The following is a 27299-nucleotide window of genomic DNA, read 5'->3' as shown; positions in this document are numbered from 1 at the left end:
TTATTAAAGTGTATTAGATCAGAGATGGTTAGTAAAGTGTATTAGATCAGTTGGTTAGTAAAGTGTATTAGATCAGTTGGTTAGTAAAGTGTATTAGATCAGAGTTGGTTAGTAAAGTGTATTAGATCAGTTGTTTAGTAAAGTGTATTAGATCAGTTGTTTAGTAAAGTGAATTAGATCAGAGATGGTTAGTAAAGTGTATTAGATCAGTTGGTTAGTAAAGTGTATTGATCAGTTGTTTAGTAAAATGTTTTAGATCAGAGATGGTTTGTAAAGTGTATTAGATCAGAGATGGTTAGTAAAGTGTATTAGATCAGAGTTATTTAGTAAAGTGAATTAGATCAGAGATGGTTAGTAAAGTGTTTTAGATCAGAGTTTGTTAGTAAAGTGTATTAGATCAGAGATGGTTAGTAAAGTGTATTAGATCAGTTGGTTAGTAAAGTGTATTGATCAGTTGTTTAGTAAAGTGTGTTAGATAAAATGTTTAGTAAAGTGTATTAGATCAGAGATAGTTAGTAAAGTGTATTAGATCAGAGTTGTTTAGTAATGTGTATTAGATCAGAGATGGTTAGTAAAGTGTATTAGATCAGTTGTTTAGTAAAGTGAATTAGATCAGAGATGGTTAGTAAAGTGTATTAGATCAGAGTTTGTTAGTAAAGTGTATTATATCAGAGTTGGTTAGTAAAGTGTATTAGATCAGTTGGTTAGTAAAGTGTATTAGATCAGTTGGTGAGTAAAGTGTATTGATCAGTTGTTTAGTAAAGTGTATTGATCAGTTGTTTAGTAAAATGTTTTAGATCAGATGGTTTGTAAAGTGTATTAGATCAGAGATGGTTAGTAAAGTGTATTAGATCAGAGTTGTTTAGTAATGTGTATTAGATCAGAGATGGTTAGTAAAGTGTATTAGATCAGTTGTTTAGTAAAGTGAATTAGATCAGAGATGGTTAGTAAAGTGTATTAGATCAGAGTTTGTTAGTAAAGTGTATTAGATCAGAGTTGGTTAGTAAAGTGTATTAGATCAGTTGGTTAGTAAAGTGTATTAGATCAGTTGGTTAGTAAAGTGTATTGATCAGTTGTTTAGTAAAGTGTATTAGATAAAATGTTTAGTAAAGTGTATTAGATCAGAGATAGTTAGTAAAGTGTATTAGATCAGAGTTGTTTAGTAATGTGTATTAGATCAGAGATGGTTAGTAAAGTGTATTAGATCAGTTGTTTAGTAAAGTGAATTAGATCAGAGATGGTTAGTAAAGTGTATTAGATCAGAGTTTGTTAGTAAAGTGTATTAGATCAGAGTTGGTTAGTAAAGTGTATTAGATCAGTTGGTTAGTAAAGTGTATTGATCAGTTGTTTAGTAAAGTGTATTAGATAAAATGTTTAGTAAAGTGTATTAGATCAGAGATGGTTAGTAAAGTGTATTAGATCAGAGTTGTTTAGTAATGTGTATTAGATCAGAGATGGTTAGTAAAGTGTATTAGATCAGTTGTTTAGTAAAGTTAATTAGATCAGAGATGGTTAGTAAAGTGTATTAGATCAGAGTTTGTTAGTAAAGTGTATTAGATCAGAGATGGTTAGTAAAGTGTATTAGATCAGAGTTGGTTAGTAAAGTGTATTAGATCAGTTGGTTAGTAAAGTGTATTAGATCAGTTGGTTAGTAAAGTGTATTAGATCGGAGTTGGTTAGTAAAATGTATTATTTCAGAGATCATTAGTAAAGTGTATTAGATTAGAGATGGTTAGTAAAGTGTATTAGATCAGAGTTGTTTAGTAATGTGTATTAGATCAGAGATGGTTAGTAAAGTGTTTTCGATCGGAGTTGGTTAGTAAAATGTATTAGATCAGTTGGTTAGTAAAATGTATTAGATCAGAGATGTTAGTAAAGTGTATTAGATCAGAGTTGTTTAGTAAAGTGTATTAGATCAGAGTTGGTTAGTAAAGTGTATTAGATCAGAGTTGGTTAGTAAAGTGTATTAGATCAGTTGGTTAGTAAAGTGTATTATATCAGAGTTGGTTAGTAAAATGTATTAGATCAGTTGGTTAGTAAAGTGTATTAGATCAGTTGTTTAGTAAAGTGAATTAGATCAGAGATGGTTAGTAAAGTGTATTAGATCAGAGTTTGTTAGTAAAGTGTATTAGATCAGTTAGTTAGTAAAGTGTATTAAATCAGTTAGTTAAAAAAGTGTATTAGATCAGAGTTGGTTACTAAAGTGTATTAGATCAGAGTTGGTTAGAAAAGTGTATTAGATCAGTTGGTTAGTAAAGTGGATTATATCAGAGTTGGTTAGTAAAGTGTATTAGATCAGTTGTTTAGTAAAGTGTATTAGATCAGAGTTGGTTAGTAAAGTGTATTAGATCAGAGTTGGTTAGTAAAGTGTATTAGATCAGTTGGTTAGTAAAGTGTATTATATCAGAGTTGGTTAGTAAAATGTATTAGATCAGTTGGTTAGTAAAGTGTATTAGATCAGTTGTTTAGTAAAGTGAATTAGATCAGATATGGTTAGTAAAGTGTATTAGATCAGAGTTTGTTAGTAAAGTGTATTAGATCAGTTGGTTAGTAAAGTGTATTAAATCAGTTAGTTAAAAAAGTGTATTAGATCAGATATGGTTAGTATAGTGTATTAGATCAGAGTTGGTTAGTAAAGTGTATTAGATCAGAGTTGGTTAGAAAAGTGTATTAGATCAGAGATGGTTAGTAAAGTGTATTAGATCAGAGTTGGTTACTAAAGTGTATTAGATCAGAGTTGGTTAGAAAAGTGTATTAGATCAGTTGGTTAGTAAAGTGTATTAGATCAGAGTTGGTTAGTAAAGTGTATTAGATCAGAGTTGGTTAGTAAAGTGTTTTAGATCAGAGACGGTTAGTAAAGTGTATTAGATCAGTTGGTTAGTAAAGTGTATTAGATCAGAGATGATTAGTAAAGTGTATTAGATCCGTTGGTTAGTAAAGTGTATTAGATCAGAGTTGGTTGGTAAAGTGTATTAGATCAGAGTTGGTTAGTAAAGTGTATTAAATCAGAGTTGGTTAGTAAAGTGTATTAGATCAGAGATGGTTAGAAAAGTGGATTAGATCAGTTGGTTAGTAAAGTGGATTATATCAGAGTTGGTTAGTAAAGTGTATTATATCAGAGTTGGTTAGTAAAGTGTATTAGATCAGAGATGGTTAGAAAAGTGGATTAGATCAGTTGGTTAGTAAAGTGTATTAGATCAGAGATGGTTAGAAAAGTGGATTAGATCAGTTGGTTAGTAAAGTGGATTATATCAGAGTTGGTTAGTAAAGTGTATTAGATCAGAGTTGGTTAGTAAAGTGTATTAGATCAGAGTTGGTTAGTAAAGTGTATTAGATCAGAGTTGGTTAGTAAAGTGTATTAGATCAGAGATGGTTAGAAAAGTGTATTAGATCAGTTGGTTAGTAAAGTGGATTATATCAGAGTTGGTTAGTAAAGTGTATTATATCAGAGTTGGTTAGTGAAGTGTATTAGATCGGAGTTGGTTAGTAAAGTGTATTAGATCAGTTGGTTAGTAAAGTCCTCTGTAGCTCAATTGGTAGAGCACGGCGCTCGTAACGCCAGGGTAATATGTTCGATCCCCGGGACCACCCATAAGTAAAAATGTATGCACACATGACTAAGTCGCTTTGGATAAAAGCGTCTGCTAAATGGCATATTATTATTATTATATTATAAAGTGTATTAGATCGGAGTTGGTTAGTAAAGTGTATTAGATCAGATGGTTAGTAAAGTGTATTAACAACTGACTTCCGGCTACTGACAACTGACTTCCGATTGAACACGTGACTTCCGTCTCGCTTCCGCATTGTCTCCGTGCTGTTGTTGCTGTGCTGTCTGTTGCTACTTGGCTACCTGCCAAACTATTCACGTTTTACTTTTAATAAACGTTTAATCAATCTCTGTGTTCAACAAATTTACCAACTTTTTAGTTTTGTCCTCACTCATCTTTTTTCGTTAAACTTTTTCACCCCGGACGTTTATCCCGAGACAGAAGAGTCATTTTCCTGTGCGTTTTAGCTGCCAACTTTACGTTATTTTCCTTTTTTCCATCGCAACTTTTTTCCCTTATTCAACTTTTTCACTCCGGACGCTTTATCTGGACGTGGTTCATCAACATCTTCAACATCTTCAACAGCCGAAGCTAAGTAGTAACATTAACATGATGTCTTCTAATTGCCGTCGCTGTACTCATAATATACAGGAGAATTCTCGCCTTACGGCGAGAATAGCTGTGCTACAAGCCCAGCTTCAGACGCAATCGTTAGGCAAGGGCAATATCAGTGTAGGAAAGGAAGAAACAGCGTCTGTGCCACCAGTAAGTACAGACAGTAACGTTAGTATAAATCCCCCCGCACAGTCCCCGCAGCCGGACAACTTTCTCATGGCTTCTGGAGGGAAATACTGTTGGAATGCTCAACCGGTGTCGCTCATTCAGCCGACAGAAACCTTCAACCGGTTTTCCCCATTATGTAGCGAGTCGGAGTCTGAGTCTGAGTCTTCTCTAGTCTCTACTCCTCCCGTTACGGGGTCTGAGACTCCGAAGGCTCCCACCATTAGCTCTGACAAATTGAAAACCCTAGTCATTGGCGACTCCATTACCCGCAGTATTAGACTTAAAACGAATCACCCAGCGATCATACACTGTTTACCAGGGGGCAGGGCTACCGACGTTAAGGCTAATCTAAAGATGGTGCTGGCTAAAGCTAAAACTGGCGAGTGTAGAGAGTATAGAGATATTGTTATCCACGTCGGCACCAACGATGTTAGGATGAAACAGTCAGAGGTCACCAAGTGCAACATAGCTTCAGCGTGTAAATCAGCTAGAAAGATGTGTCGGCATCGAGTAATTGTCTCTGGCCCCCTCCCAGTTAGGGGAAGTGACGAGCTCTACAGCAGAGTCTCAGCACTTAATCGCTGGTTGAAAACTGTTTTCTGCCCCTCCCAAAAGATAACATTTGTGGATAATTGGCCCTCTTTCTGGGACTCACCCACAAACAGGATCAAGCCTGACCTGCTGAGGAGTGACGGACTCCATCCTAGCTGGAGGGGTGCTCTCCTCTTATCTACCAACATAGATAGGGCTCTAACTCCTCTAGCCCCACAGTGAAATAGGGTGCAGGCCAGGCAGCAGGCTGTTAGCCAACCTGCCAGCTTAGTGGAGTCTGCCAATAGCACAGTCAGTGTAGTCAGCTCAGCCATACCCATTGAGACTGTGTCTGTGCCTCGACCTAGGTTGGGCAAAACTAAACATGGTGGTGTTCACCCTAGCAATCTTATTAGGATAAAGACCTCCTCCATTCCTGCCATTATTGAAAGAGATTGTGATACCTCACATCTCAAAATAGGGTTACTTAATGTTAGATCCCTCACTTCAAAGGCAGTCATAGTCAATGAACTAATCACTGATCATAATCTTGATGTGATTGGCCTGACTGAAACATGGCTTAAGCCTGATGAATTTGCTGTGTTAAATGAGGCCTCACCTCCTGGTTACACTAGTGACCATATTCCCCGTGCATCCCGCAAAGGCGGAGGTGTTGCTAACATTTACGATAGCAAATTTCAATTTACAAAAAAAAAAATGGCGTTTTCATCTTTTGAGCTTCTAGTCATGAAATCTATGCAGCCTACTCAATCACTTTTTATAGCTACTGTTTACAGGCCTCCTGGGCCATATACAGCGTTCCTCTCTGAGTTTCCTGAATTCCTATCAGACCTTGTAGTCATAGCAGATCATATTCTAATTTTTGGTGATTTTAATATTCACATGGAGAAGTCCACAGACCCACTCCAAAAGTCTTTCGGAGCCATTATCGACTCAGTGGGTTTTGTCCAACATGTCTCTGGACCTACTCACTGCCACAGTCATACTCTGGACCTAGTTTTGTCCCATGGAATAAATGTTGTAGATCTTAATGTTTTTCCACAAAATCCTGGACTATCGGACCACCATTTTATTACGTTTGCAATCGCAACAAATAATCTGCTCAGACCCCAACCAAGGAGCATCAAAAGTCGTGCTATAAATTCTCAGACAACACAAAAATTCATTGATGCCCTTCCAGACTCCTTCTGCCTACCCAAGGACGTCAGAGGACAAAAATCAGTTAACCACTTAACTGAGGAACTCAATTTAACCTTGCGCAATACCCTAGATGCAGTTGCACCCCTAAAAACGAAAAACATTTGTCATAAGAAACTAGCTCCCTGGTATACAGAAAATACCCGAGCTTTGAAGCAAGCTTCCAGGAAATTGGAACGGAAATGGCGCCACACCAAACTGGAAGTCTTCCGACTAGCTTGGAAAGACAGTACCGTGCAGTACCGAAGAGCCCTCACTGCTGCTCGATCATCCTACTTTTCCAACTTAATCGAGGAAAATAAGAACAATCCAAAATTTCTTTTTGATACTGTTGCAAAGCTAACTAAAAAGCAGCATTCCCCAAGAGAGGATGGCTTTCACTTCAGCAGTGATAAATTCATGAACTTCTTTGAGGAAAAGATCATGACCATTAGAAAGCAAATTACGGACTCCTCTTTGAATCTGCGTATTCCTCCAGGGCTTAGCTGTCCTGGATCTGCACAGCTCTGCGAGGGCCTGGGATCGGGAGAGACACTTAAGTGTTTTAGTACTATATCTCTTGACACAATGATGAAAATAATCATGGCCTCTAAACCTTCAAGCTGCATACTGGATCCTATTCCTACTAAACTGCTGAAGGAGCTGCTTCCTGTGCTTGGCCCTCCTATGTTGAACATAATAAACAGCTCTCTATCCACCGGATGTGTACCAAACTCACTAAAAGTGGCAGTGATAAAGCCTCTCTTGAAAAAGCCAAACCTTGACCCGGAAAATATAAAAAACTATCGGCCTATATCGAATCTTCCATTCCTCTCAAAAATTTTAGAAAAAGCTGTTGCGCAGCAACTCACTGCCTTTCTGAAGACAAACAATGTATACGAAATGCTTCAGTCTGGTTTTAGACCCCATCATAGCACTGAGACTGCACTTGTGAAGGTGGTAAATGACCTTTTAATGGCGTCAGACCGAGGCTCTGCATCTGTCCTCGTGCTACTAGACCTTAGTGCTGCCTTTGACACCATCGATCACCACATTCTTTTGGAGAGACTGGAAACCCAAATTGGTCTACACGGACAAGTTCTGGCCTGGTTTAGATCCTACCTGTCGGAAAGATATCAGTTTGTCTCTGTGAATGGTCTGTCCTCCGACAAATCAACTGTACATTTCGGTGTTCCTCAAGGTTCCGTTTTAGGACCACTATTGTTTTCACTATATATTTTACCTCTTGGGGATGTTATTCGAAAACATAATGTTAACTTTCACTGCTATGCGGATGACACACAGCTGTACATTTCAATGAAGCATGGTGAAGCCCCAAAATTGCCCTCGCTAGAAGCCTGTGTTTCAGACATAAGGAAGTGGATGGCTGAAAACTTTTTACTTTTAAACTCGGACAAAACAGAGATGCTTGTTCTAGGTCCCAAGAAACAAAGAGATCTTCTGTTAAATCTGACAATTCATCTTGATGGTTGTAAAGTCGTCTCAAATAAAACTGTGAAGGACCTAGGCGTTACTCTTGACCCTGATCTCTCTTTTGACGAACATATCAAGACTGTTTCAAGGACAGCTTTTTTCCATCTACGTAACATTGCAAAAATCAGAAATTTTCTGTCCAAAAATGATGCAGAAAAATTAATCCATGCATTTGTTACTTCTAGGTTAGACTACTGCAATGCTCTATTTTCCGGCTACCCGGATAAAGCACTAAATAAACTTCAGTTAGTGCTAAATACGGCTGCTAGAATCCTGACTAGAACCAAGAAATTTGATCATATTACTCCAGTGCTAGCTTCCCTACACTGGCTTCCTGTTAAGGCAAGGGCTGATTTCAAGGTTTTACTGTTAACCTATAAAGCGTTACATGGGCTTGCTCCTACCTATCTTTCCGAGTTGGTCCTGCCGTACATACCAATACGTACGCTACGGTCACAAGACGCAGGCCTCCTAATTGTCCCTAGAATTTCTAAGCAAACAGCGGGAGGCAGGGCTTTCTCCTATAGATCTCCATTTTTATGGAACAGTCTGCCTACCCATGTGAGAGACGCAGACTCAGTCTCAACCTTTAAGTCTTTACTGAAGACTTATCTCTTCAGTAGGTCATATGATTGAGTGTAGTCTGGCCCAGGAGTGTGAAGGTGAACGGAAAGGCTGGAGCAACGAACAGCCCTTGCTGTCTCTGCCAGGCCGGTTCCCCTCTCCACTGGGGTTCTCTGCCTCTAACCCTGTTGCAGGGGCTGAGTCACTGGCTTGCTGGTGCTCTTTCATGCCGTCCCTGGGAGGGGTGCGTCACTTGAGTGGGTTGAGTTACTGACGTGATCTTCCTGTCTGGGTTGGCGCCCCCCCCTTGGTTTGTGCTGTGGTGGAGACCTCTGTGGGCTATACTCGGCCTTGTCTCAGGATTGTAAGTTGGTGGTTGGGGATATCCCTCTAGTGGTGCGGGGGCTGTGCTTTGGCGGAGTGGGTGGGGTTATATCCTTCCTGTTTGGCCCTGTCCGGGGGTTTCTTCGGATGGGGCCACAGTGTCTCCGGACCGCTCCTGTCTCAGCCTCCAGTATTTATGCTGCAGTAGTTTATGTGTCGGGGGGCTGGGGTTAGTTGGTTATACCTGGAGTACTTCTCCTGTCTTATCCAGTGTCCTGTGTGAATTTAAGTATGCTCTCTCTAATTCTCTCGTTCTCTCTTTCTCTCTGAGAACCTGAGCCCTAGGACCATACGTCAGGACTACCGGGCATGATGACACCTTGCTGTCCCCAGTCCGCCTGGCCTTGCTGCTATTCCAGTTTCAACTGTTCTGCCTGCGGCTACGAAACCCCTACCTGTCCCAGACCTGCTGTTTTCAACTCTTAATGATCGGCTATGAAAAGCCAACTGAGAGACCTGAGCCCTAGGACCATACGTCGGGACTACCGGCCGTGGTGACTCCTTGCTGTCCCCAGTCCGCCTGGCCTTGCTGCTATTCCAGTTTAAACTGTTCTGCCTGCGGTTATGGAACCCCTACCTGTCCCAGACCTGCTGTTTTCAAACTCTTAATGATCGGCTATGAAAAGCCAACTGAGATTTATTCCTGATTATTATTTGACCATGCTTGTCACTTATGAACATTTTTGAACATCTTGGCATGGTTCTGTTATAATCTCCACCCGGCACAGCCAGAAGAGGACTGGCCACCCCTCATAGCCTGGTTCCTCTCTAGGTTTCTTCCTAGGTTTTCGCCTTTCTAGGGAGTTTTTCCTAGCCACCGTGCTTCTACACCTGCATTACTAGCTGTTTGGGGTTTTAGGCTGGGTTTCTGTACAGCACTTCGAGATATTAGCTGATGTAAGAAGGGCTATATAAAATAAAATTGATTGATTGATTGATTAAATCAGTTAGTTAAAAAAGTGTATTAGATCGGAGTTGGTTAGTAAAGTGTATTAGATCAGATATGGTTAATAAAGTGTATTAGATCAGAGATGGTTAGTAAAGTGTATTAGATCAGTTGGTTAGTAAAGTGTATTAGATCAGAGATGGTTAGAAAAGTGTATTAGATCAGTTGGTTAGTAAAGTGTATTAGATCAGGGATGGTTAGTAAAGTGTATTAGATCAGAGTTGGTTAATAAAGTGTATTAGATCAGAGATGGTTAGTAAAGTGTATTAGATCAGAGATGGTTAGTAAAGTGTATTAGATCAGAGATGGTTAGTAAAGTGTATTAGATCAGAGTTGGTTAATAAAGTGTATTAGATCAGAGATGGTTAGTAAAGTGTATTAGATCAGTTGGTTAGTAAAGTGTATTAGATCAGAGATGGTTAGTAAAGTGTATTAGATCAGAGTTGGTTAATAAAGTGTATTAGATCAGAGTTGGTTAGTAAAGTGTATTAGATCAGGGATGGTTAGTAAAGTGTATTAGATCAGGGATGGTTAGTAAAGTGTATTAGATCAGAGTTGGTTAATAAAGTGTATTAGATCAGAGTTGGTTAGTAAAGTGTATTAGATCAGGGATGGTTAGTAAAGTGTATTAGATCAGATTTGGTTAATAAAGTGTATTAGATCAGAGTTGGTTAGTAAAGTGTATTAGATCAGGGATGGTTAGTAAAGTGTATTAGATCAGAGTTGGTTAATAAAGTGTATTAGATCAGAGTTGGTTAGTAAAGTGTATTAGATCAGGGATGGTTAGTAAAGTGTATTAGATCAGTTGGTTAGTAAAGTGTATTAGATCAGGGATGGTTAATAAAGTGTATTAGATCAGAGTTGGTTAGTAAAGTGTATTAGATCAGTTGGTTAGTAAAGTGTATTTAATCAGAGTTGGTTAGTAAAGTGTATTAGATCAGAGTTGGTTAGAAAAGTGTATTAGATCAGAGATGGTTAGAAAAGTGTATTAGATCAGTTGGTTAGTAAAGTGTATTAGATCAGGGATGGTTAGTAAAGTGTATTAGATCAGAGTTGGTTAGTAAAGTGTATTAGATCAGAGTTGGTTAGTAAAGTGTATTAGATCAGAGATGGTTAGTAAAGTGTATTAGATCAGTTGGTTAGTAAAGTGTATTAGATCAGAGATGATTAGTAAAGTGTATTAGATCCGTTGGTTAGTAAAGTGTATTAGATCAGAGTTGGTTGGTAAAGTGTATTAGATCAGAGATGGTTAGTAAAGTGTATTAGATCAGAGATGGTTAGAAAAGTGGATTAGATCAGTTGGTTAGTAAAGTGGATTATATCAGAGTTGGTTAGTAAAGTGTATTATATCAGAGTTGGTTAGTAAAGTGTATTAGATCAGAGTTGGTTAGTAAAGTGTATTAGATCAGAGTTGGTTAGTAAAGTGTATTAGATCAGAGATGGTTAGTAAAGTGTATTAGATCAGAGTTGGGTAGTAAAGTGTATTAGATCAGAGTTGGTTAGTAAAGTGTATTAGATCAGAGATGGTTAGTAAAGTGTATTAGATCAGTTGGTTAGTAAAGTGTATTAGATCAGAGATGGTTAGAAAAGTGTATTAGATCAGAGTTGGTTAGTAAAGTGTTTTAGATCAGAGTTGGTTAGTAAAATGTATTAGATCAGTTGGTTAGTGAAGTGTATTAGATCGGAGTTGGTTAGTAAAGTGTATTAGATCAGTTGGTTAGTAAAGTCCTCTGTAGCTCAATTGGTAGAGCACGGCGCTCGTAACGCCAGGGTAATATGTTCGATCCCCGGGACCACCCATAAGTAAAAATGTATGCACACATGACTAAGTCGCTTTGGATAAAAGCATCTGCTAAATGGCATATTATTATTATTATATTATAAAGTGTATTAGATCGGAGTTGGTTAGTAAAGTGTATTAGATCAGATGGTTAGTAAAGTGTATTAAATCAGTTAGTTAAAAAAGTGTATTAGATCGGAGTTGGTTAGTAAAGTGTATTAGATCAGATATGGTTAATAAAGTGTATTAGATCAGAGATGGTTAGTAAAGTGTATTAGATCAGTTGGTTAGTAAAGTGTATTAGATCAGAGTTGGTTAGTAAAGTGTATTTAATCAGAGTTGGTTAGAAAAGTGTATTAGATCAGAGATGGTTAGAAAAGTGTATTAGATCAGTTGGTTAGTAAAGTGTATTAGATCAGGGATGGTTAGTAAAGTGTATTAGATCAGAGTTGGTTAATAAAGTGTATTAGATCAGAGATGGTTAGTAAAGTGTATTAGATCAGAGATGGTTAGTAAAGTGTATTAGATCAGAGATGGTTAGTAAAGTGTATTAGATCAGAGTTGGTTAATAAAGTGTATTAGATCAGAGATGGTTAGTAAAGTGTATTAGATCAGTTGGTTAGTAAAGTGTATTAGATCAGAGATGGTTAGTAAAGTGTATTAGATCAGAGTTGGTTAATAAAGTGTATTAGATCAGAGTTGGTTAGTAAAGTGTATTAGATCAGGGATGGTTAGTAAAGTGTATTAGATCAGGGATGGTTAGTAAAGTGTATTAGATCAGAGTTGGTTAATAAAGTGTATTAGATCAGAGTTGGTTAGTAAAGTGTATTAGATCAGGGATGGTTAGTAAAGTGTATTAGATCAGATTTGGTTAATAAAGTGTATTAGATCAGAGTTGGTTAGTAAAGTGTATTAGATCAGGGATGGTTAGTAAAGTGTATTAGATCAGAGTTGGTTAATAAAGTGTATTAGATCAGAGTTGGTTAGTAAAGTGTATTAGATCAGGGATGGTTAGTAAAGTGTATTAGATCAGTTGGTTAGTAAAGTGTATTAGATCAGGGATGGTTAATAAAGTGTATTAGATCAGAGTTGGTTAGTAAAGTGTATTAGATCAGTTGGTTAGTAAAGTGTATTTAATCAGAGTTGGTTAGTAAAGTGTATTAGATCAGAGTTGGTTAGAAAAGTGTATTAGATCAGAGATGGTTAGAAAAGTGTATTAGATCAGTTGGTTAGTAAAGTGTATTAGATCAGGGATGGTTAGTAAAGTGTATTAGATCAGAGTTGGTTAGTAAAGTGTATTAGATCAGAGTTGGTTAGTAAAGTGTATTAGATCAGAGATGGTTAGTAAAGTGTATTAGATCAGTTGGTTAGTAAAGTGTATTAGATCAGAGATGATTAGTAAAGTGTATTAGATCCGTTGGTTAGTAAAGTGTATTAGATCAGAGTTGGTTGGTAAAGTGTATTAGATCAGAGATGGTTAGTAAAGTGTATTAGATCAGAGATGGTTAGAAAAGTGGATTAGATCAGTTGGTTAGTAAAGTGGATTATATCAGAGTTGGTTAGTAAAGTGTATTATATCAGAGTTGGTTAGTAAAGTGTATTAGATCAGAGTTGGTTAGTAAAGTGTATTAGATCAGAGTTGGTTAGTAAAGTGTATTAGATCAGAGATGGTTAGTAAAGTGTATTAGATCAGAGTTGGGTAGTAAAGTGTATTAGATCAGAGTTGGTTAGTAAAGTGTATTAGATCAGAGATGGTTAGTAAAGTGTATTAGATCAGTTGGTTAGTAAAGTGTATTAGATCAGAGATGGTTAGAAAAGTGTATTAGATCAGAGTTGGTTAGTAAAGTGTTTTAGATCAGAGTTGGTTAGTAAAATGTATTAGATCAGTTGGTTAGTGAAGTGTATTAGATCGGAGTTGGTTAGTAAAGTGTATTAGATCAGTTGGTTAGTAAAGTCCTCTGTAGCTCAATTGGTAGAGCACGGCGCTCGTAACGCCAGGGTAATATGTTCGATCCCCGGGACCACCCATAAGTAAAAATGTATGCACACATGACTAAGTCGCTTTGGATAAAAGCATCTGCTAAATGGCATATTATTATTATTATATTATAAAGTGTATTAGATCGGAGTTGGTTAGTAAAGTGTATTAGATCAGATGGTTAGTAAAGTGTATTAAATCAGTTAGTTAAAAAAGTGTATTAGATCGGAGTTGGTTAGTAAAGTGTATTAGATCAGATATGGTTAATAAAGTGTATTAGATCAGAGATGGTTAGTAAAGTGTATTAGATCAGTTGGTTAGTAAAGTGTATTAGATCAGAGTTGGTTAGTAAAGTGTATTTAATCAGAGTTGGTTAGAAAAGTGTATTAGATCAGAGATGGTTAGAAAAGTGTATTAGATCAGTTGGTTAGTAAAGTGTATTAGATCAGGGATGGTTAGTAAAGTGTATTAGATCAGAGTTGGTTAGTAAAGTGTATTAGATCAGAGTTGGTTAGTAAAGTGTATTAGATCAGAGATGGTTAAAAAAGTGTATTAGATCAGTTGGTTAGTAAAGTGTATTAGATCAGAGATGGTTAGTAAAGTGTATTTAATCAGAGTTGGTTAGTAAAGTGTATTAGATCAGAGTTGGTTAGTAAAGTGTATTAGATCAGAGATGGATAGAAAAGTGTATTAGATCAGTTGGTTAGTAAAGTGGATTATATCAGAGATGGTTAGAAAAGTGTATTAGATTAGTTGGTTAGTAAAGTGGATTATATCAGAGATGGTTGGTAAAGTGTATTAGATCCGTTGGTTATTAAAATGCATTGATTAGAAACTATACTGTTTAAGCAGTTTTAAAGCTCACAGTTCTTTATAAGTCTTTATAACCCATTCATATTGCATTACACATAGGTGGTTCAAAGAGAGCTGAAATCAAGATTACCACACAAGTATTTTGATTGTTTAATTACTGTAGGCGTATGCTCAGCTCAGTAAACGTCTTAGCTTATTCTGTTGTTGTTGTTTTGTTATTGTTGCTGTTATTTATGCCGGTATTCAATCCGATAGCGGATTTGGACAATGTATTATTTAAAGTGAATTTCCCATTGAACCGACATATAGTATGCAGCGTTTACCGTGAATGTGGTCTCTCCGCGAACGCAGGAACGTTGCCTTTAAAAACGTGCATCGCGGACAAACGCAATTGGATTGAATCCTGGCCATAGTCATTTACAGACAGTACAGGGCGTAGAAACATGTCAGCAACATCAAGTCCGAAACTGTATTATCAGCAGATCATTATGCAGGTCCATCAACCACACTAATGCTTCCAACAGCCTGAGAGCTACAGAAACCTGCCACGGCTACATCTCTTTCCTGCTGTCAGTCATTTAGATGGCTATAAAACAATAAAGAGGCGTGCTGGGAGAGACCACATTACATGAAAGAATATTGAATGTATTATTCATAATTGGGCCTTTCTGCTGGTTAATGTGCTTTGGCCAGAGACGGGCTGTTAGGTTGCATTGGGCCAGAGATGGGCTGTTACGTTGCATTGGCCAGAGACGGGCTGTTATAGAGAGGCAATGAAACAGGAGGAAGTGAAGCCATGTTTTATTGACGAGGACAAGTGGTGCAGCAGGCAGCAAGCAGCAGGCAGTAAGCAGCAGGCAGTAAGCTGAAGGCAGTAAACTGAAGGCAGCAAGCAGCAAGTGGCAGGCAGTAAGTGAAAGGCAGTAAGCTGCAGGCAGCAAGCAGCAGGCAGTAAGCTGAAGGCAGTAAGCAGCAGGCAGTAAGCAGCAGGCAGTAAGCAGCAGGCAGAAGGCAGTAAGCAGCAGGCAGTAAGCAGCAGGCAGAAGGCAGTAAGCAGCAGGCAGTAAGCAACAAGTAAAGGCAGCAACCAGCAAGGGCCAGTATGTTAGAGTGTCAGTCAGACAGACAGACAGACAGACAGACAGACAGACAGACCAGGGTAGAGCTGCTTACTTTGTGTCAAATTCTATCAAGTTTGTGTCTATTGGCTCCTCGTCTGCAGCTGAAATACAAGTAAATGAGCATTATAATTCACCATTTTAGACCAAGAAACGTTTTTGTTGATTGATTGATACAGAACGACATTGAAAACTTGTGAACTGAAAAATACTGTATGTGTAGATACATACCATCTCTGTAGATTGCATCTTCGATTGGTTTGGGATGCATTAGCGTAAAGGGGAGCTCAACATGGACATCACTGGAAAAGAAAATGAAACTACATGTAGATGAATGATGTATGATGAACAAACAAGTTTATGAATTAGCATTTCAATGTAGTATTATGTTACAGCTTGTATTATTACATCACAGTCTGCTCTGTATAACACGGAAATGTACATCTCTTCGGGCAAAACAAATAGCATTACAACTCTAGACAACAACATTGGCATGCAACATGTCATTACAGAAACATCTATGTTTACCTTGTTGCAAGATCTCCTAAGAGTCTGAAATCAATGAAACATTGTCAGTGTTTTTACCTCAGACAGCAATGCAGTCACATAACCATAGAATTAGGAATTAGAATACTAGAATGGATTCAGGGCTTTATTCAATCTGTATTGCTTCGATCACGCTGTAACGCTGAATTTCCACCAAACGGATTGAATAGAGCCATTAGACAAGTTGTAAATGCAACAAGTACTGATTTGTATCATATTATAACACTCACAGCTTTCCAAAAAAAACAACATTGAGTCATTTATGGTCTGTTTACATATATTTTAGAGACTATTTATACAGATTATTATTATTTTTATAAAACCGGTGTAAACTGTGTAAACTTTATAATTATATTATAATATTTTAGGTTGACAATACTAATACTAATATTCTACTACACAATTTTGATATATCAGATGCCTTATTTCTATTTTCCTGCATAAGTTAAATCAGGAAATGCATCACCTACTGTATGCCTGTACTGGCATTGCATTCATTGCAATTAGACTGGTTTGGATTTCTCCCTGACCACAATGGCTGCCATTTTCATACCATTCTAGAACTTTGAGAGTTGATGACGTTTCCCCTCTAGTAATTTAATAGGAGGTCTATGAACATAACCCTAACCCCCAGACACCAATAAAATAGGTTTAGGGTTATTAGGCAAAATGAACATACTGGTTCACAAACACCAAGACGTATGTTTAAACCCTAACCCTAACACTTAACACCAAGATGTATGTTTAAAGTGCATACCCGCCTCGAGACACAACAAGCTTCACTTTGACTTTGTAGGATACGATGATACCCAGGATCTCCTTGTTGGCTCCCTCTCTTAACCTGTTGATGGGACAAACAAAAAAAATCACTGACTGACATCATCTTCTGATTATCACCAAGCCCTTCATTCACCAGCTGGGATTCTGGAAACTGGTGGGATTGTTGGTGGGATTGTGGAAGCTGGTGGGATTGTGGAAGCTGGTGGGATTGTGGAAGCTGGTGGGATTGTGGAAGCTGGTGGGATTGTGGAAACTGGTGGGATTGTTGGTGGGATTGTGGAAGCTGGTGGGATTGTGGAAGCTGGTGGGATTGTGGAAGCTGGTGGGATTGTGGAAGCTGGTGGGATTGTTGGTGGGATTGTGGAAACTGGTGGAATTGTTGTATTCAGATGTGAACTGTATAATAGGAGAAGATATCGGACGACGACATGAAGACAATAATAGAGTCGAGCATATACATGATGTCTGAAGACAGTAAGCCTTAGGGTCAAGCATACACATGATGTCTGAAGACAGTAAGCCTTATTTCAGCTTTATACCTCCACAGTGGGGGAAACCTTAACATGACATAGCAGAGCATAGCATAGTATAGAATAGTATAGCATAGTATAACATATCGAATAAAATAGAATAGTATAACATAGTATAGCATAGTATAACATATCGAATAATATAGAATAGGATAACATAGTATAGCATAGTATAGTATAACATAGTATAGTATAACATAGTATAACATAGTATAGTATAACATAGTATATAATAACATAGTATAGTATAACATAGTATATAATAGTATAACATAGTATAGTATAGCATAGCACAGCATTGCATAAAATAGCATAACACATTGTACTCACAATGTACTAGAAGCCAGGTTTGTGTCCTCGTGCTTCAGTTTCCCATCCAACGCCAGACCACGTTTCTCCCGGTTGTTGTTGAGGAAGGGGGTGAGGGTGTAGACTTTACAAAACGTTGAACTTGGAGCCACCACGTCACTGGAACAACAATGATCAATCGTAATCAATAACACCAGATCAGTTACATGAGGTTGATGTACTGTACATGAAGATGGTTCTTTTCTGTGATGATGACTAATGCTTGGCCTGCTTTGTAATTTGTGTTTATGAAGGTTAACCAGGCATACCATCCAGCAATGTCTCAATCCTAAGAAAAACTATGACAATAATATTGTACAGTGGGGGAAAAAAGTATTTAGTCAGCCACAAATTGTGCAAGTTCTCCCACTTAAAAAGATGAGAGAGGCCTGTAATTTTCATCATAGGTACACGTCAACTATGACAGACAAAATGAGAAAAAAAAATCCAGAAATTCACATTGTAGGATTTTTTATGAATTTATTTGCAACTTATGGTGGAAAATAGTATTTGGTCAATAACAAAAGTTTCTCAATACCTTGTTATATACCCTTTGTTGGCAATGACACAGGTCAAACGTTTTTCTGTAAGTCTTCACAAGGTTTTCACACACTGTTGCTGGTATTTTGGCCCATTCCTCCATGCAGATCTCCTCTAGAGCAGTGATGTTTTGGGGCTGTCGCTGGGCAACACGGACTTTCAACTCCCTCCAAAGATTTTCTATGGGGTTGAGATCTGGAGACTGGCTAGGCCACTCCAGGACCTTGAAATGCTTCTTACGAAGCCACTCCTTCGTTGCCCGGGCGGTGTGTTTGGGATCATTGTCATGCTGAAAGACCCAGCCACGTTTCATCTTCAATGCCCTTGCTGATGGAAGGAGGTTTTCACTCAAAATCTCACGATACATGTCCCCATTCATTCTTTCCTTTACACGGATCAGTCGTCCTGGTCCCTTTGCAGAAAAACAGCCCCAAAGCATGATGTTTCCACCCCCATGCTTCACAGTAGGTATGGTGTTCTTTGGATGCAACTCAGCATTCTTTGTCCTCCAAACACGACGAGTTGAGTTTTTACCAAGAATTTCTATTTTGGTTTCATCTGACCATATGACATTCTCCCAATCCTCTTCTGGATCATCCAAATGCACTCTAGCAAACTTCAGACGGGCCTGGACATGTACTGGCTTAAGCAGGGGGACACGTCTGGCACTGCAGGATTTGAGTCCCTGGCGGCGTAGTGTGTTACTGATGGTAGGCTTTGTTACTTTGGTCCCAGCTCTCTGCAGGTCATTCACTAGGTCCCCCCGTGTGGTTCTGGGATTTTTGCTCACCGTTCTTGTGATCATTTTGACCCCACGGGTGAGATCTTGCGTGGAGCCCCAGATCGAGGGAGATTATCAGTGGTCTTGTATGTCTTCCATTTCCTAATAATTGCTCCCACAGTTGATTTCTTCAAACCAAGCTGCTTACCTATTGCAGATTCAGTCTTCCCAGCCTGGTGCAGGTCTACAATTTTGTTTCTGGTGTCCTTTGACAGCTCTTTGGTCTTGGCCATAGTGGAGTTTGGAGTGTGACTGTTTGAGGTTGTGGACAGGTGTCTTTTATACTGATAACAAGTTCAAACAGGTGCCATTAATACAGGTAACGAGTGGAGGACAGAGGAGCCTCTTAAAGAAGAATTTACAGGTCTGTGAGAGCCAGAAATATTGCTTGTTTGTAGGTGACCAAATACTTATTTTCCACCATAATTTGCAAATAAATTCATTAAAAATCCTACAATGTGATTGTCTGGAGAAATAAAAATCTCAATTTGTCTGTCATAGTTGACGTGTACCTATGATGAAAATTACAGGCCTCTCTCATCTTTTTAAGTGGGAGAACTTGCACAATTGGTGGCTGATAGTCCAGACAGCTTCTACCCCCGAGCCATAAGACTCCTGAACAGCTAATCATGGCTACCCGGACTATTTGCACTGCCCCCCCACCCCATCCTTTTACGCTGCTGCTACTCTGTTAATTATTTATGCATAGTCACTTTAACTCTACCCACATGTACATATTACTTCAACTACCTCAACTAGCCGGTGCCCCCGCACGTTGACTCTGCACCGGTACCCCCCTGTATATATAGCCTCCCTACTGTTATTTTATTTTACTTCTGCTCTTTTTTTCTCAACACTTTTTTTGTTGTTGTTTTATTTTTATGCACTGTTGGTTAAGGGCTGTAAGTAAGCATTTCACTGTAATGTCTGCACCTGTTGTATTCGGCACATGTGGCCAATAACATTTGATTTGATTTGATTTGACTAAATACTTTTTTCCCCCACTGTATCTCTATATCCAAATGTCAGATTAGTTATTGAAGACTGGCCTGGCCTACATGTCAGATGTCACAAGTCATTAGTTATTGAAGACTGGCCTGGCCTACATGTCAGATGTCACAAGTCATTAGTTATTGAAGACTGGCCTGGCCTACATGTCAGATGTCTGTATTATAAAGAAGGTAAAGAAACGTACTCTGTCTCCTCTGTTGCGACCGGGCATTTGTATTGTGCTGTGTTGAATAGGCAGATGTCTGCATACTGACGCACTGTGAATAGAAATTACAATACTTACAGATGTAGTATCTTAATTTGATCACTCTTTTGTTGCTGAGAATTTTCCTGAACCGCAGGAAATGCAGATGAGCTTCATGATTTACATTAATTCACTGAAAACCCACAATAATACATTGTTATATTAACAGTATTGCACTGTTCATGTAGACTACTTTTGTCTAGCTAATAGCCTAACCGCCGATAAGCAACATTATGGACTAAATGTTCAAATCCTATTGTTGCAGGATATTTCTGCTGTGACAATATTGGTCAAATTGAGATCCTACATATGTAGAACCTGTCAATGTTCTGAAAGAAACACACAGGATTACAGTAATTTGATTCTGAATTGTAGGTTGCAATAACCTGAAATCTTCATTTTCTTCACTGTCTTGTTGGTGTTGTTTGTGACGTGAACGTTGACACTGATAGGCTCCCCGTGGTAGTAGATCTGAAAGGAGAGATGCAAAAGACTCAATATTACTGTACCCCAACAAACACCCTCCTCCCCCCGAAAAAACAGTAGGCTGAGTAATGTAGAGTAATGTGGATTAACTCTGTATAATGTAGAGTAATATAGAGTAATATAGAGTAATGTAGAGTAATGTAGAGTAATGTAGAGTAATATAGAGTAATGTAGTATAATGTAGAGTAATGTAATATAATGTAGAGTAATGTAGAGTAATATAGAGTAATGTAGTATAATGTAGAGTAATGTAATATAATGTAGAGTACTGTAGTAAAATGTAGTAAAATGTATTATAATGAAGAGTAATGTGGAGTAATGTGGATTCATGTAGTATAATGTACTGTAATGTAGGGTAATGTCGAGTAATGTAGTATAATGTAGAGTAATGTAATATAATGTAGAGTACTGTAGTAAAATGTAGTAAAATGTATTATAATGAAGAGTAATGTGGAGTAATGTGGATTCATGTAGTATAATTGTCACACCCTGGCTCTGGGACTCTATTTGTTGAGCCAGGGTGTGTTTATTCTATGTGTGATATGTCTATGTTGGGGGTTCTAGGTTGTCTGTTTCTATGTTTGCCTGTGTGACTCCCAATCAGAGGCAACGAGTGTCAGCTGTCGGCTGGTTGTCTCTGGGAGCCATATTTAACTGTCTGTGTTTCACTTTGTGTTTGTGGGTTTTTGTTCCGTGTCGGTATTTGTTTACCGTGGACTTCACGAGTCGTGTTTTGTTTTGTATACTTTAACTAATTAAAGTCATGTTTGTTTCACACGCTGCGCCTTGGTCTACTCACTCCTACGACGATCGTGACAATAATGTACTGTAATGTAGGGTAATGTCGAGTAATGTAGTATAATGTAGAGTAATGTAATATAATGTAGAGTACTGTAGTAAAATGTAGTAAAATGTATTATAATGAAGAGTAATGTAGAGTAATGTGGATTAACGTATTCTAATGTACTGTGAGAAATTGAAAAAGTGTATGGTTGAGAGGGATGAGGCAAAAGGAATGGCAAATAGGTCTGGCTGTACAACCAATAAATAATGTGACTAAACTGAATAAAAAGAAGAAGAAACTACACTATGAAACATGGATAAACGACAAAGAATTACAGTAAAAAGCTTTGGAGCACCTTCAATGAAATTTTGGGGAAAAAGGCAAATTCAGCTCCATCATTCATTGAATCAGATGGCTCATTCATCACAAAACCGACTGATATTGCCAACTACTTTAATGATTTTTTCATTGGCAAAATTTGCAAACTCAGGCATGACATGCCAGCAACAAACGCTGACACTACACATCCAAGTATATCTGACCAAATTATGAAAGACAAGCGTTGTAATTTTGAATTCCGTAAACTGAGTGTGGAAGAGGTGAAATGACAAGCCACCTTGGTCTGACAACATGGATGGAAAATTACTGAGGATAATAGCGGACGATATTGCCACTCCTATTTGCCATATCTTCAATTTAAGCCTACTAGAAAGTGTGTTCCCTCAGGTCTGGAGGGTCATTCAGCTACCTGAGAATAGGAAAGCCCCCTTTACTGGCTCAAATAGCCGACCAATCAGCCTGTTACCAACCCTTAGTAAAGTTTTGGAAAAATGGTGTTTGACCAGATACAAACTTACACTACTGGTCAAAAGTTTTAGAACACCTAGTCATTCAATGATTTTTCTTTATTTTTACAATTTTCTACATCGTAGAATAATTGTGAAGACATCAAAACTATGAAATAACACATATGGAATCATGTAGTAACCAAAAAAAGTGTTAAGCAAATCAAAATATATTTGAGATTTGAGATTCTTCAAATAGCCATGATGACAGCTTTGCACACTCTTGGCATTCTCTCAACCAGCTTCATGAGGTAGTCACCTGGAATTCATTTCAATTAACAGGTGTGCCTTCTTAAAAGTGAATTTGTGGAATTTATTTCCTTCATAATGTGTTTGAGCCAATCAGTTGTGTTGTGACAAGGTAGGGGGGGATATACAGAAGATAGCCCTATTTGGTACAAGACCAAGTCCATATTATGGCAAGAACAGCTCAAACAAGCAAAGAGAAATGACAGTTCTATATCGTGGAGCTCCGCCCCATAGGGGAGCTCTGCTCCTAATGGTTTACCCTCTGCCCTAAGGCAGCAGCAGCCTGAGACAAAATTATGCACACACCTACAGCCAATAGGAGTACAGGTGTCCCTATAAGAGGGGACGCTTCCCCTCAATCAGCCTCCCTTTTTCTTCAGCGACTGGATGACTAGACTGAAGAGCCAAGAAGAGACGAAGCACGAAGACTCAGGACGAAAACGCCGTTGATATTCCAGTCATCAACGTCGTCTAAATGAGCACACCGGGTGATTTTCCCCCCCCAAAAGCTCTTTTCAGAGCTCAGTGCAGATGCACCTCCATGGCGGCCGGTGACCACCACGACTTATGTTTAGTGTGTTTGGGATCCCAGCATGCCAAGGAGGGCGTCTGCAGTCCCCCGAATTGCGCCTCCTGCGCCCTCCTTTCTTTAAAGGAGAGGAAGCAGCGTTGGGCGTTTTTCAGGGAGGACATCCCCCTTGAGGATGTGCTGTCGATACTAGCCTCTGCTTCAGAGGCGTCGTCCGACGGCGCAGACTCGGGGGAAGATGGGGATTTTGAGGAAGGGTCTGGCATTCCAATGGAACAGTCGGACCCCGTCCCTCATACTTTCAAGCCCCCCTTTCCTCTGGAGAGCGAGAGGGCTTGTAGTCCCTATAGCGAAGGGGATACGAGCTCTGAGAGATCAGAAGCTCTCTCTTTCGCTGCAGCCTCTCTGAGAGCGGATTTTCCGTGTCTCATTGAGAGAGCTGCTCAACGGCTGGCAATAAGCCTGCCCCCTCTTCCCTCCGCACCGGAGGTTGATATGATGGAGGGCGGTCCTTATTCCAGGCCGAGGAAGGCGGCAGAGCCAGTGGCTCCTGCCATGCCTTCTTTGGCTAGGTACGTTGGAGGCTCGGGGGAGGCACCTTTAGCGGCGCGTTCGCCTGTAAAAGCGTATCTCCCATTCACGAGAGTGGAAGGAAGGTTCCAGTGTCAGGGGATCCCCAGGTTAGAGAGCGCCATGGCGGCGTATCTCGTACCGGGTTCGAGCCCTTGGCCCTCTTCCAAGAAGGCCACGTTGCCATCCCAGAAGGACCGACTCACAGCGTCGCTGTTGGAGAAGTCTTTTGGGTTGGGAGCCCAAGCTGTAGCAGCAGCTAACAACATTGCCCTCTTGGCGGCCTCTCTGTCCCGTTTAACCACGGGTAAGACAGAGATGGCACCAGAGGAGGTGGAGGAGGCGTCCAGGATTTCTGGCGCCATACTCCACCTTACACAGGCGTCCGCAGTCTGCGCGGGGAGATCCATGGCCACTTCGGTGGTCGGGGAACGACACCTCTGGTTGTCTTTGACTTCCATGAAAGAGGCAGACAGGACGTCTCTCTTGAACGCCCCCCTCTCTGACGACGGCCTCTTTGGGGTCGCAGTCAAAGAGGCGACGGAGCGTTTTTCGAAGTTGGAGGAGGAGAAGAAGCAGTTGGCCAAGCACCTGCCGTTGGCAGGACGACTCGGCCCCCCTCCTCCCCAAAGGCCATCTACCTCCGCCCCTCTAAGTAGACCGGGATCTACGACGAGGCGGCGTAATCGGCATCATCCGGCGGCCACGAGCAGCAAGGGAGCGGGCTCGGCCCTCCCAGCAGCTACGGTAGCCCCACTACAGCCGGCGAGGGAGGTGACGAGGACGCCGACCTGGCCCTCCAAGGGAGGCAAGAGGAGGCGTACGTGACGGGACGCGGGGGAGAGGATGGAGGACGCATCGATGGTGTCGAACGCGCCCACTGTTCCCCCCCACCCTTCGGTTGAAGGGACGGGTGCTGATGTAAATGCTTTTGTTGATGTGTTTAATAAAGAGTTGGCTCCACCTGACTTTGTCAAAAAAGAGCCTCTTTTCCATAATACGTCCGAGAGCGTTCAAATCTCACCCTCTCTTCCTTACCACTCTAAGAGCCGTTCAGCCCACCGAGGGTGCGTTGCTGAACAGGCACTAAGAGTAGGTATCCAGAAGACCTCAATCAGGTCGTCACATCACACTTCACGTATAAGAAGTGCTTTACATAGAAGGCAGCAGTCCCGGTCAGATTCTGACATGAGGACGCAGCCGCTATTTGGGGATGGCGCACTAGTACAGACTAAGGTCTCCACTAGTACGAGCCAGACCCATGCTGCGTTCACGGAGGGCCCGATTACCGCGGTCACCAAGGTGCCCAGAGTATCGGCGCCCCCAGGCATTGTAACACAGCAGCTATCTGGGGACGGCGCATTATCGCAGACCAAGGTCTCGGTTAATGCGATTCAGACCCATGCTACGTTCACGGAGGGCAGGATTACTAGCGTTATGGGTATAACCAAAGTATCAGCTCCCCTGACAGAACGAGCCAGTACTCACCACACTGAGCGTGAATCAACCCACCAGGGGTGCAGAGTTGAACACACACAGAAGGTGAAAGTTAAGAAGGTATCAAGGCGCCGTCTTGTTTTACCTCATAGAGACCTCATACTACAGACTTCTAGGAGTACTGTAGTGAAGGGCTCTGATAGCGAATTGCAGTCACCTAAGATGACGCAATCGCTCGCTGGGGATGGTGCCCTGCCGCAGGCTGTGGCCTCGGTCAGCGCAATTCAGACCCGCGATGCGTTCAAGGAGGGCAGGAATACGACGGTTACGGGTTTAACTGAACGCATTTCCTCTCCCTTTCACGGGAGGCCCACCTTGGGCTGTTCCACCACTTCAATGTCGGGGAACAGTGGCGGTAAGGGCCATAGAGGAATACAGGTCCTTCCTACTGGATGCACCACAGCTTCGCGCCCAGCCACTTTCTCTGCATTGCTGGCAGTGGCGAAGAAGCTGCACCCTCTCACGCTGGCTAGAACAGACGTTGCAGAAGGGTTATGCTCTCCAATTCCACCGGACCCCACCCCCTTCAGGGGAGTGGTGGAGACGGTGATGAAGACGCCAGACAAAGTGGCCGCTCTGATGACAGAGATTACGGAACTTTTGGCGAAGGAGGCGGTGACAGTAGTTCCCCGGGAGCAAAGGAACAAAGGGCTATATTTGCCTTATTTCCTAGTGCCCAAAAAGACGGGAGGAGTGAGGCCGATTTTGGATTCACGCATTCTCAACGAGAGCATAACCAAACGGCCCTTCCGAATGCTAACGACAAAACGCCTGCTGGAATGTGTCCAGAAAGGGGATTTTTGTACGAGCATAGACCTAAAGGACGCGTACTTTCATGTGCCGGTTCAGCCGCGTCACAGGAAGTTTCTGCGGTTCGCCTTTCAAGGGGTGGCGTACGAATACACGAGGATGCCATTTGGGTATGCCCTGGCACCTCGCACATTTTCCAAGTGTGTGGAGGCGGCATTGGAACCGTTGCGTCGTCAGGGAATACGGCTACTAGCCTACCTGGACGACCTACTTGTTCTCGCCCCGTCAGCAGAGCTGGCGATCACTCACACAACACAGACAGTGATGCATCTCACAAGTCTGGGGTTTGCTGTGAATTGGAAAAAGAGCGCGCCCTGGCCCACTCATCAGATTGTCTACCTGGGGATACAGCTAGACACTGTGAGGATGAGGGCTCGAATTTCGGACCCCCGAAGGGTAGCCTTGTTGCTAGCCCTAAGGAAGTGTTGTCCGAATCACACGGTGACGGCGCTGTCGATCATGTCACTTTTGGGTCTCATGTCGTCAGCCCACTCTGTGGTTCCGCTGGGACTCCTGCACATGCGCAGGACGCAGCGATGGTTCGCCCAACTAAGACTAGACCCATTGCGTCAACGTCATCGGTTGGTGGTGGTTCCCCTCTCGCTCAGTGCAGACCTAAACTATTGGAGAAGCTCGCGCGTTCTCACGCACGGAGTCCCGATAGGAAAGGTGTCCTCTCACATCCCAGTATTCACGGATGCGTCCCTGACGGGATGGGGAGGGACATGTCAGACACAAGCGATAGGAGGTGTGTGGCCTCAATCAGGTCGTCACATCAACCTCCTGGAGTTGGAAACGGTTCGACTGGTTCTGACCCACTTCGCGTCTACCCTTCGGGGTCGCGATGTGCTGGTCTGGTCAGACAACCGGACCACAGTAGCCCACATAAATCGCCAGGGAGGAGTCAGGTCTCCTGCTCTCCATCGGGCGGCAGAGGAATTGTGGCTGTGGGCTCACGAGCACCTTCGCTCATTGAGAGCAGCACACATTCCGGGCTACTTGAACGTAGGAGCAGACCTCATGTCAAGAGGGGGTCCTCGAGACGACGAGTGGTGTCTGCATCCAGACATTGTTCTCCAGATTTGGGAACAATTCGGGAGAGCCGAGGTGGACCTATTCGCGTCACGCGTGAACGCGCAATGTCCTCTGTGGTTCTCTCTGAGGGAACAGGACGAACCGCCACTGGGAAGGGACGCCTTTGCGCACCAACCGTGGCCGAGAGTTCTCCTGTATGCATTCCCTCCGCTGTCCTGCATTCTCCCACTGCTAGCCAGGGTGAGGTCAGGGGGGCTGTCAGTGATACCGATAGCGCCCGATCGCCCGGGGGCTCTGTGGTTTGCGGAGATGAGTCAGATGTTGATTGCGCCACCTTGGCCAATTCCACATCGACGGGACGCGTTGTCTCAGGCGGCTGGCACGATAGGGAAATTGCCCATAATCGGCCAACCACTGAAGGCCTGGCTGCTGAGAGGGACAGGCTAGAACGCCGTGGGTTATCTGATGCGGTGATCAGGACCATACAGGGTTCACGTGCCAGTTCCACTTCTAAGATGTATGCCAGTAGATGGAACGTGTTTTCACGATGGTGTGTCACACAAAGTGTGGACCCC

At 41.3% G+C, this 27299-nt stretch overlaps 1 protein-coding gene across 1 annotated transcript in view; it reads right to left on the bottom strand.

Annotated features, from left to right (window-relative positions):
* Positions 1-27299, bottom strand: part of LOC311106250 (beta-arrestin-1) — a gene marked incomplete at both ends in the record, with an annotated part of 92899 nt that overhangs the window by 19622 nt on the left and 45978 nt on the right. The window contains 7 exons of the mRNA XM_084148545.1: positions 15195-15243; positions 15371-15441; positions 15668-15691; positions 16443-16526; positions 17326-17463; positions 19860-19932; positions 20306-20390. Of these exons, the coding sequence (XP_084004671.1) occupies positions 15195-15243; positions 15371-15441; positions 15668-15691; positions 16443-16526; positions 17326-17463; positions 19860-19932; positions 20306-20390 (524 nt within the window). The remainder of the gene's footprint in view (positions 1-15194; positions 15244-15370; positions 15442-15667; positions 15692-16442; positions 16527-17325; positions 17464-19859; positions 19933-20305; positions 20391-27299) is intronic.

The sequence above is a fragment of the Coregonus lavaretus genome (genome assembly GCF_964263955.1).
Source record: "Coregonus lavaretus genome assembly, chromosome: 30".
In the NCBI taxonomy this organism is placed as follows: domain Eukaryota; kingdom Metazoa; phylum Chordata; class Actinopteri; order Salmoniformes; family Salmonidae; genus Coregonus; species Coregonus lavaretus.
The sequence above is the reverse complement of the archived record's forward strand: the minus strand, read 5'-3'. Positions and strand labels throughout refer to the sequence as shown.